Genomic DNA, 12,133 nt, shown 5'->3' with positions numbered 1-12,133 from the left:
TATTTTTAAAATTCAAGAAATGAATTTTTTTAATATCTGGATCTTTTGAATTAATTTTTGAAAGTCATTTTTTAAGGTAAGCTTTAAAGAGTAATTGTATTTATATAAAAATTACAATTAGGACCTGTTTGGGAAGTGTTTTTTAAAAATGTTTCCCAAAATAAGTCTTCTTTTACCCTTGCTTGCAGTCATTCCCTCCCTTTGCATACGCCTTTGGTTTTTGCTTTACAAGTAGTCATTACATGAAAACCCCATGTCAAAGCACACACTAGGATGAGAAGAATTTTTCATTGTAGTCTAATTGATGAAGGGCAATAAAGGGACTCATAAATCTGTTCATCGACATCATTCATTTCATCCATTGAAAAGGTATCAACAACCATTGATGCAATCTAGTAGTTAAAACAAAAAATGTAACAACAGAAACAATTCAAGTATGGATACATTTCAGATCACTACAAGAGACTTTCTGGGTAGCTACAGGCAAAGAATAAAGCGCAAAGCAGCAAGGAGGTAGGCTTCAACAAGCGGATGTAGCACCTTCTCTCCCTGTCAGCTCACATTTGAACGGTTGAGCTGAACCTAACCCAATGGTGCATTGGGTCAGGCCTATTGGTCCCCTGGAAGTTGTAAAGATGGTCTAGGAAGAATTTGCAGTGAACCACTCCAATGCCATGAGGCACCTGCAAATCAAAGAAAGGGAACAGACAAAAACCATTTTCTGTCACACCACAAGAACTAGACCAAGAGCAGAACCCGTAAAATCACAGTAATCAAACACCAAAAGTCCAAAATCAGTGATCCAGTTGCAAGAAATGAGAAATCAGATTAATAAAACACAAATCATTCAGAACCTACTGAACTCCAGAAGATGTGTTAATGAACTAGGAAATATTCAAAGAAATCACATAAAGTGATCTATCTTAGCCTAGTGTTAATATAAAAGATACATATGATTCTCCATTTGGTTGCTGATACGAGAAATTGAAATATTGAATCCAGCATCTAACAAATGAAAAAGGCATAAGCAATTTCTTTATCTTCTGGAAACTACAAAGCAAGACAAGGGCTTCAAAGTATCTATCCTTTTTCATAGTCTTAGTTTTTTATCAACCAAAATGAGACAACCCAAACTAAAATCAACAACAATGAACAGGAAAATTTGCTTCAAAATAAAGTTTGAAATCAGATTGATTCTGGAAGAACACTGGGAAAAAATGGAGAAAATTAATGAGTCCCAGATTGAATAGTGAAAAAAATAATGAGAAATGCAAATGAACATCAAGAAAAAGAAAATCACTTCGAGACCAAATTTGGAACCCATATCGAATTCAGAAAAAATTACAAGAAACCCATATCAAAATCAGCAAGAAAGAGGAAGAAAAACACCAACGCAGAACAATATAAATTAAATACAAGATGAAAGCAATGAAAATTCCAACCCATATCACATCTGTTTATTTTATTTGTTTGTTGGTTGTTTTCACTTAAGAGGGTCGCACAACTTGCAATAGGCAAAGATTAAATCCAAAAGGATTTTGAAGAAAACAATTAAGAATTTGGAAACTTCAATTACTAGTTCATATAATAATTGTAATAATATTAGTAGGTATGCTTACATGGAGAGACACAGATATTCATTGATGATGGAAGGTTCTTTCTCACATTTGCTAAAAAAATTGTTTGAAAACAAAACAAAAATAATTCATAGTATTACCAAAATGTCAATAAAATATGTAAGAATGGTGTTGGTGTATTTTTTATTTTAAAAAATGTATCTTCTCTAATATCATACATGGAGCCAAAATATAAATTTGACTTATAAAAAAAAAAAAAAAACATTATAATCAGTATCTTGTGTTTGCCCAAGAATGAGGCCTTCCAAATTGTTGACTTAACAATCAATTCCCAAGCACTCTGCAACCAAAGGTCCAAGACACCTGCAACATGGGCTAACTTTTGTTTTTATCTCTCAACTGTAAGGTGACGTTTCCTAACAATTGTCAGGGTCTCATATCTCTAGAAGAGAATGAATTGAGAGCTTAGGTTAGGAGGACGGTGAGCCATACTGTTGGATCCAAAAATGATTATTACTACTAAATATACAAAATATGCATTTTTAAAATGTAGAAATTCCATTTTGCATTCTTGTTAATTTTGAAATGCATCTAAAAATGATTATTACTACTTTCCTGATGGAATTGTTTAAATGTAGCTTTTGAAATGTGTTTTAAGGGGTCCATTATAGTCAAAACTAGTAAGGTGGGATTATAATTAGATAAACACAAGGAATCAAAGTTTTTTTTTTTATTGGATGACCAGTAAAGCAATTTTAAGTTCAATCATTAATTGCATTTACCAGTTCCTATATATCTAGAACTTGATACAAGGGTAATATAATGTGAGTATACAGAAATTTAAGGGTAGGGCTGAAATTCAACCTTTCAGTATTTTGAACTGATCTGTGATCTAATCATAACAGAGGTAGTGAAAACCCCAAGATCACACTACAACCTTTCAGTATTTTCTAGAATGACCATCAGAAACTTCTTTCCACCTTTCTGTTTTTCCCCCCTTTCTGGTACTCTGTTTTTAGATCTAGAACTACAGAGAACTCATGAGTCACTACCCTTATGGAGAAAAAAAAACCATAAATCTTACAACCCTCAAGAAAAAAATCCAGATTTTCTCAGCAACTAAGCAAAGTAATCATGAAGAAGCAATGTTTGAAAACTAAAAGCCCTACGGAAATTTCATGATAGATCACTCTCATGATAGATCAGATGAGAGTGAAGAGAGGGCTGAGAATCGCACCTGCGATTTGCACTGATGAGAGGAATTTGATTGAGAAAATGAGAGAATTGCACCTTGGTATCATGCTGGTAGAGAGACTTGTTGTAGATGTGCTGGAGGTTGAAGACTTGCTGGAGGAAAAATCACAGGGAAAACACGGAGAACACCAAATTGAAAACACAGAGAGATGCCAAAGGAAACAACTTTTTGAAGTTCTCTGAAAAGAGGGATTTGCAAGCACGGAGAACAGTGGGAACCAACAAAACACCCACTTCCCAAATGTGTTGAGAACAAAAACAGTTTTCAGAAACACCAACCACCAAACAGGTCCTTATTTTCTGTTTTTAACAATAGAAAACAAGAATCTTATCCAAACATCACAAAATGATTAGACATATAGAAAAAATAAATAAATAAATAAAAATAAAAATAAAAAACTTAAAAGAAATAAAAAGTAATACATAATAATTCAAACAAAAGATTCAGATCTTGAATCTTAAACTTTTACTTTTAGGAAAATTGAGTGTTCAACATGATACCGAAGTTTCCTTTAGAGAAAGGTTTGTATCTCTTTATGTATTGGTATTTTTTCGGAAAAATGTCCACCCCCGATGAACTTGGAGTTAGTGAAAGTCAAATCAATTTCAGATGTCCAAAATGAAACAAATCTACAATATGATAACCATAAATTACTTCAGTCTAGTTTCAAACACCCAGTTTCAGATTCTCAAAATACAAAGACAACAATCAGAGACAAGGCAACAGCCCTTTGTTTTTGGCAAAAGAAACAAGAAAACCAATCAGAGGGAGGCCAACAGCTGAATTCTTTACTCTTCTCTAACCAAAGAAGAAGCAGGCCAACCTTCAGCTTCTACTGAATACCCTTTCAAGGTGAAAGTGCATTTGGATTTGGACTTCTGGATTTGAAGGTTAATCCAAACAACATCAGAATCTGCATTTCCGCTCAAAATACAGCTTTATTGATTCATGAACAAGATTAACCACCTACCTTTGAGTAGCCTTTTTCCAAAAAGAAAGCCCAGCAAACTGTGAAACTTCAGCTGGGACATTTACACAAATTATCAGATTGATGGAGTGAAGCCCATCATGATCCCTTATCTACCTTTTCCCATCATCCATAACACTTCATTTGATTAGGGAAGTATCAGGGAAAGGAAAAAAAATATGGGAGAATCTCATTCTTGTATTTGGCTTTGATGGAAAATGCGAAAGAAAATCTCAAATGATGAAAATTGATTGAAATTTTGAAGACTTCCAAAAACTCTTTGTTTCAAATGATTTAAGTTGGAGAAAAAATATGGAGAAATTTTAAGAGCCTTAAACATGTTTCTTCTTTCCCCTGATACTTTTCAATGCTCAAATGAAACCTAACGGATTCGACTGAAATGTGGAAACAGCTCTTTTGGTGCAGCATTTTTCACTTCTGGGGTGGTGCCGAAGACATTCCAAAATTTGAGTGTCTCATCTCCTGCAGCAGTTACCACTGTGCATCCATCTGGGCTCTGCAAAGGTGTTGATCAAGAAAATCAGAACAAAGGAAAATAATTTTCTCATGTTTATTTGTACTCTATAAAAACATCAAAGAAAATCAAATATAATTAAAATTAGTTGGAAACTTATGCATTTTCGAATTATTTAATCTTTATATCAAATAGTAAAAATAAGTAAAATGAGTTTGAACAAGCATATAAAAATAATTTATCGACTTAAAATCTTTTTTTTTTCCTTCATTTTTCTTTCTTTCTAATTCTCCTCTCTATTTTCTTTTCTTTGCATTTACTCTTAAATTTTCTGGGAACCAAACATAGCCATAAAGATTTGTTACCGAGAAACATTCACTAAACTAAGATCCATATTAGTACCTGAGCCATGAAAAGAACTCTGGATGTATGACCAGTAAGCTCAGTAATCTTCACCATTGATGGGTACTTCCACAGAGTAAGTTGATTCTGTGAAAAGCCATGGGAACTAAGCAGCTCCCTCTCCTTTTTGTTCCACAGCAGAGCACAGACCTGTGAGCCTGTGTCCACTGTGTTCAAGCATGCACCCGTATGGGTGTTCCAAAACCTTATGCATAGGTCGTTTCCACCTCCACCAGAGGCCAACAAATTGCTCTGGAAAGGGCACCAAGCAAGGGCTTTCACTGCAGCAGTGTGGTCTTCAAGCCTATGAAGCCACTGAGAACGTGAATTCGAAGAGGACATGGACCTGTCCCATATGTAGAGCATGTTGTCGTTCCCTCCACTTGCTAGCTGCTGGCCTGAGGCAGACCATTTCAATCCACAAACCTCTTGATGGTGTCCTCTATAAGTTTCCACAATGTGTGATCGCACTCTCACATCGTTGTTAATGATCTTACCATCCCTTCCTCCAGTTGTAAGGATGTGGTTGTTCCAAGCTAGAGAACCGACTCGAGATTGGTGGCCACCTCTCAGAGTCCTCAGCTGCATAATTGATAGAACATCACTCTATTAAGAAATCATCAACAAAAGACCAGTCCAAAGGTTCAAACAACAAAAACCTACATACCAGTTGATTAGCTGTAGAATCCCATAGCTGAACATCAGAGTTGTTCAAGCCAATGGCAATATGTTGTCCATCAGCAGCCCAACTGATGCTTGTAACAGGGCCATTCTCATCATCAACAGTAACAAGCTCTGAGGTAGAACCATTTGAACCATCCCAAAAATGTACCGTGCTTCCAAGACCAATTGCAAGAATGTTGCTGCTACCCCAGTCCAATAAGTTTAAGTAATAATCATCTATAATATCAGGAGCATCCAATGTCCTCTCAGGAGTCTGTTGCATCCAATCAAATCCAAAAGCCATCAAAAAAGAAAAAAAAAAATTAAATCTGATAAAGTAAAGAATAACAATCAAATGAAGGAAACAAGTAGAGATCAAATGGTCTGCAAATATCATAAACTCCATTTTATTGACCTAATTTTGAACTTGTCCAACCTGGGGAATATGCTGTTTAGGCTTTGAGGGCTTGAATTGGCGAACAGGAGACAAGAATTCACGTGGTGTCAGCTCTACTGGAGTCGGTGGTTTGTTCTTAAAGGCGAGGATGCGGCCTCTGTTCATATGGAAGGTATTAGCCAAGAGCTTCAAATAAGCCTCAATGGATGGGCTGAGAACACTTGGGTTCTCTTTGCCTTTCCTCCCTTTGGTCAGCATGTAATGAGCATAGTCGAAGTCCATGGCTGATCGGTTGGGAATGAATCTGTCCAACTGTAAAACGGATTTCAAAACATAAGGCCCATGTTACAGAAATCAATTAAAAGAAACAAAGGACACAGAAAACAACTTTGAAAGAAAGAAACACCCCAGTTCTGAAATCAAAAAAATTATTAAGAAACAAATTTTTTTATAAAAGGATTTAAAAAAAAATCAAAAAGGTCCCATCACCAAAACAGTTATAAAGAAAATTCTCTAATTCAGATATCAAGCAAAAAACCAAATCCAGGAATCAATTTCAAGGGAAACATCTGTTTTCAGAAATCAAAATAATTGTTTTGGAAATCAAACCAGGAACAAATAAATCATAAAAACAAAATGCCCCCATTACAGAAATCAAAAGAAGAACCAATTTAAAGAACCCTATTACAAATCAATCAAAAACCCTAGACTGAGAAAACAAATCTCTAATTCAGTTATAAAGAATTAGAGATATCAAAATGCTCCCATCACCAAAAGAGTTATAAAGAAAAATCTCTAATTCAGATATCAAGCAAAAAACCAAATCCAGGAATCAATTTCAAGGGAACATCTGTTTTCAGAAATCAAAATAATTGTTTTGGAAATCAAACCAGGAACAAATAAATCATAAAAACAAAATGCCCCCATTACAGAAATGTCATAGATCAAATTTAGGTAAACCCCCCATTTCAGAAATCAAAAGAAGAACCAATTTAAAGAACCCTATTACAAATCAATCAAAAACCCTAGACTGAGAAAACAAATTTTGGGAAAAAAAAATCCAGAAATCAAAACAATTATTTCATATATTGAATCAAAAATCAAATTTAAGAGAGACAAAGAAAAAAAGAAAAAGAAACAAACAAAAAAGAAACCCTAGTCTCAGAAATCAAATTTAAAAGACAGAAAAAAAAACCCAAATTCCAGAATTCAGAACAATTGCTTTAAAAGAAAAAACAACAACAACAACAACAACCAAAGAAAGTACAATTTTCTTACATTCTCCCTGGTCTTCCTTCTCCGATGAAACTGCTCCTGGAGAGGGCATTTATACGTGCTGTTACAGTTCAAGGAGCTCAAAGACCCTGCATCCATAACGTTAGAACAAAAGTAAAAAACACAAAATAATGAAAAAAAAATGTAGATATGAAACTGTATGGAGAAATTGTGGATATGGAGAAGGCTTTGGATCCGAAGGCTTGTGAGAACGCCAATTGAGAAATTGTAGATATGGAGAGGGCTTTGGATCAATTTCTGAGAACGCAAGAATGCAAGAATTTTCTGAAACACTCTCAATAACAATAAAGGGTCCAATTCAGACTCTCTGCTAAATAACGATAACAAACGGTCGGAAACTCTCTACTTACTAATAATAATAATAATAGTATTAAATGAATTGAATTTTAAAAATGAAAAATTAACAATTTCATTTTAAATAAAAAAAATTTAGATAAATGAGCTATAAAATTTATCAAAGGAAACATAACTTTCAAAAATTTTGGTTTTTATTTATTTTTAATTTTAAATATTTTTTTTAAAGTTCTAATAATTAAATGAAGTTTTACTTGAATTCTAATAATATATTATTATTATTAGTAAGTAGAGAGTGAATATTTTGTTTTCATTCTTATTTCTTAGTGGATATAAATGAATTTGATGATTTTATTTCTAGCATTTGGATGAACTTAGGAATGCAAATTGAAATGATTATTTATTTCCATTATAATGTTTGATAATAATATGAATGGAAATGAAAAAAAAAAAATTTACAATAATATCCTTCCATATAATTTAAAATAATTTTTTATTTTTATTTTTAAAAAAAAAAATTTTGAGAGTTTTTTTGTTATTAAATAATAAGACTAAAAATATTTATATACTCAATAAATAAAAAATTAACCATAAAAAAAAATCATATAACCCTAATATACAAATATTCAATTATCATTTTTATTAAAAATTTGAATAATTTATCATGCTTAAGTAGTTATAAAATTATAATTTACTAAAAAAAAAGAAAAAAATATGTTTATTATAATATTTAAATTTTCAAAGCTATCAAATGTTTTTTCCTATTTCCAAAAGAGGAAATATAAGAATTCAAATTTCATTCAAAACCCTATAAATTATAAATTGAATTTTTTTTTTCTAAATATCGTGTAAGGTTTGATTGATTCAGTTTGGGAGAATAACTTGTTGCATAGAAGTGAATGATGAATGGGAATACCACCTACTTTTGATGAATTTAAATCCGACTTATAAGTTGAATTTGATTTCTTCTCGAATAATTTTTTATTTCATTTATACCTTCTTAACATTTATCCAAACATAAGAATAAGGGAGAATATGAATGAGATGTCTATTTTTATTCCCTATTCCCGTGTACCAAACACCCTAAGGTGATATAAATCTAATATTTATCTTAAATTTATTTTTATATTAATTTTGATTTTAATTTTATTCTTAAATTTTATATATGAATTTTTTTACCTACTCACATTTTTTAATTTTATTATTTTTATTTTATTATCCTTTTTTGTAATTGAAGATTAAGGAAACTTATCAACCAAATTAGTGATAATTTAATTCATTAATTTTTTTATGTCTACGGATATAAATCTAATATTTGTCTTAAATTTATTTTTATATTAGTTTTGACTTCAATTTTATTCTTAAATTTGAATCTCGATTATATTTAAATTTTTTATCTACTCACATTTTTTAATTTTTAGTTTTTATTATTTTATTTTTATTTTATATATTATCTTATTTATTATTATTATTTTTTCTTTATTTTTTTTTTTTTCTTTCCTCCTTTTTATCTCTGCCCACACTCCCCCCACTCTCTCTCCTCTTCTTTCCCTTTCCATTTTCTTTTCTCCTTTTTTCTCTCATTTTTTCATTCCATTTTTTCTTCACTCTCCCCCTCACCACACATGGCCACTCACAGAGACACAGCCCTTCCTTCTCCCTTCTCTCTTTCTTCCCCATTTTCTCTCTTACTTTCCTTTATTTCTTCTCCCCACACACACACTCACACGACCTCACCATCAGACCCTCTTCCCACACTCTATTTACCCGCGACACCCAAACCCAGTGCATCTTGCTGCACAACCTTCTTCTCCACTTTAGGCTTCAAGCGTGAGGTAAAATTTTTATTTTCATTTTATTTTATTTTATTTTCTTTTGTTGTTATTATTATTATTATTATTTGATTTCTAGGTAGTGGTTTGGGAAATTTGGGCTTGCTTAACTTGTTTAGTTATACATTTATTAAATTGAGCTTGATTTTGGTTTAGGATTCGATTTGTATATTAAATTAGACTTGAATTATGAGATATTAAATTTAGGTCTAATTGAATTTATCTTGTTTTGTCATATTTTGGGCTTGGTTAATTGTACTTGTATTTTGCTGATTAATTCGGAATCTTGGATTAAGGTTTATGGGATGTGAGATATTTTTGTCGCTAATTTTGGGTCCATTTTTTTTAGTAGTGAAATTTGTTAGATCAATTTGAAGGATGTTTTTGGGTTTATTACATTTGGGCTTGAATTATTTTAGGCTATGCATATTTACTTTGGACTCCCTTTTGTTTTGCATGACCCTATTCTGTTATTGGTATTGCATTGGGTGAGCGTAAATTTATGACACGTGGAGAACCAAATTTTATGAAAGAAAAGGAGGCTCACTGAAGGTGTAAGTGAGGCATTGAGCTTATTGTAAGCTTTTGTTTGGGTACTTATTTTATTTTCCTACTTTTATTTAGTTTCATTTTTATTGGTATCTATAAATATTTTTTTTATATATATTTATTGGGTGTATGTGAAATTGAGCGTTTGATAGCTTAGAAATTTTGTTTTAATTAAAGAAATAGTTCAGTAATAATGTTTAAATAAAAATAATAGTTTAGGAAGTGCATAATAAATTAGTAAAAATTAATAGACTATGAAAAGAAAAAGTAGAAGGAAAATAAAAAGTAGATTCAAAGTTAATGAATTATTTTAAAATGTTTTTTCAAACCCATTTCACTTATTTTTCTCTATTATATAAAAATAAAATAATTTTCAAATTCATAAAATTTTAATTAATTTTAATTATATTTGATTTTCTTTCATATTTTTTTAATGAAACCAAACACGAGAAAACTATTTTCTTTATGATTTTTTTCTTCTTTTCTTACTACTTCCAGGAATCAAACATAGAATTAGAGTTTTTTTATATATAATATTAGGTAATAAATAAAATTAATTAAATTTTGAAATAAAACTAATTAATTTTTTGAAATTTCATAATTATGATTTAATTTGCAATAAAAAAAATGTATAATGAACAACTCTAACAAATATTTTATTCTTGTAGTGGAAAAATGATAATGTGAATGATTCTTTGATTTTACCCTAGTGCAATTTTAGTTAAGGTCAAGTACAATTAAATTATTAAATACAATTAAATTATTAAATACAATTAAATTATTAAATAAAATTAAGTTATTTTCTTATTCATATATGTACATAATAAATTAGTAAAGATTTTAAAAAATATGTACATAATAGTAAATTAGTAATTTTCCAAAGAAATTGTGCTAATATTGAAAAATATTTATAATTATCTTTTTTATGTATTATGTTTTTTATATATTTTATTTATATTATACTTCATTTTTTAATATATATTTAGTTCCCAAAAGGTTCAAGAAAAGAAAATAGAAGAAAAATATAAGGAAATAAAGAAATATGAAAAAATTATAAAAGTTGTTTCTTGTTTGTTTTTCTATTTAAAAAAAAATTCCTCACTTTTATGAAAGTAGAAAAAAAAAATGAGGAGAAAAATATTTTTACAATTGTTTCTCTATTTCTTAAGGTAATGTTTGATTCCTAGAAAATTTGCTGAAAAATACAAAAGAAAGAAAACAAAGAAGAAAGTAGAAGGAAAGATATAACGAAGGAAAATAAAAAATATATTTAATATCAATAAATTTTTTTTATGTCAACTCATTTTATTTATTTTAATTTTTATATAATGATTAAATAATTTGAAAATACATAAATTTCTAATCATTTTGAATTATATTTGTTTTTTTTTTTAAATATTTTCCTTAATAAAACCGAATACGAGAAAATCATTTTCTTAATTTTTTTTTTCTTAATACTTTCCTAAAACCAGCATAACTGAGATTATGGCGTCTCAAGCTTAGGCCTCTCCTAAACACCCATCCACAAGGCATGACAGTAACTTCATGCTGGACAAAATGAAACTTAGGCCTCTCCCGAGCACCCATAAAGCATGACAATAGACTTGTACTAGCCGAGTTTTAAACTTGAGAAAGACACCCTCAATGTAGCTTGCATATCAAAGTATGGTGTCGCATACTTAGGTTTCTCACTAAGCACCCAAGCACAAGGCATGACAATCAGTGTCCCAAACTTAAGACTTCTCCTAAGCACCCATGGATAGGGCATGACAATAGACCCATACTAGACAAGTTTTAAACTTGATAAAGACCCTCTCAATGTAGCTTGCATACCGGAGCATAGTGTTGCGTAATTTGTTTCTCCTAAGCACCCAAGAACAAGCCATGACAATCAAAGCATAGTGTCACGGACTTAGTCGTTCACTAAGCTCGTGCGACACTTAGGCAAGTCAAGACACTTGATCTTGCTAAGTCAGCCTTGCTCCCAATGCTTAGCTTGCTAGGCTAAGATGCTCACAACTCGAAAGCTTAAGAAGCTTAGTAGGCAACTCTTAGAGAATGGAAGCTCTTATTACTCAAGGAAGCCTTTACAAGTGTTTTGAAGACTCACTTGCTTGGTGCCTTGGCCAAATGAGGCCCTCACCTATTTATAGGCACCAATGGAACTCTCTGGAACCTTGGAGGGTTCCTTCCAATTCAAGTATATTCTAGAATGTCCAACATCATTTTAGGTACAAGCCTATGTACAAAAATATACAAGAGACCTCTGGAATTCTTTAGAAGGCTGTGGACTCCTCTCATGTCTTCCACCATAGTGTAGAGTTGTGTGGATTCCTCCAGGCATCTCTAGAACCTTCCACACTCTCTTCCCACTCTAGGAGTCTCCAGAAGCTTCCTGGCTCTATATAAGCCCATGGGGAGGCTCA

General features: G+C 31.4%; 1 protein-coding gene across 6 annotated transcripts; it reads right to left on the bottom strand.

The window, feature by feature from the left end:
• Positions 1 to 321: 321 nt before the first annotated feature.
• Positions 322 to 7,374, bottom strand: LOC100240849 (cell division cycle 20.2, cofactor of APC complex). 6 transcript variants are annotated; one of them, XR_787854.3, is made up of 6 exons: positions 7,015 to 7,374; positions 5,776 to 6,048; positions 5,344 to 5,613; positions 4,677 to 5,258; positions 3,803 to 4,316; positions 322 to 683 (listed from the first exon to the last, which is right to left on the bottom strand). XR_787854.3 is itself a non-coding variant. In XM_010663845.3 (5 exons), the coding sequence occupies exons 1-5, from the start codon at positions 7,108 to 7,110 to the stop codon at positions 4,182 to 4,184; spliced, it is 1,356 nt and encodes a 451-aa protein (XP_010662147.1). In that variant the 5' UTR covers positions 7,111 to 7,370; the 3' UTR covers positions 322 to 4,181. The 6 variants fall into 6 exon arrangements, 1 of the variants encoding a protein (XP_010662147.1); XR_787852.3 differs by having other exon boundaries at positions 2,442 to 4,316; positions 7,015 to 7,370; XR_787850.3 differs by having other exon boundaries at positions 2,815 to 4,316; positions 7,015 to 7,370.
• Positions 7,375 to 12,133: the final 4,759 nt, after the last annotated feature.

This window comes from Vitis vinifera, chromosome 16, assembly GCF_030704535.1.
Source record: "Vitis vinifera cultivar Pinot Noir 40024 chromosome 16, ASM3070453v1".
Taxonomy (NCBI): domain Eukaryota; kingdom Viridiplantae; phylum Streptophyta; class Magnoliopsida; order Vitales; family Vitaceae; genus Vitis; species Vitis vinifera.
Note: the sequence above shows the minus strand (reverse complement) of the source record. Positions and strands in the feature narration are given on the sequence as shown.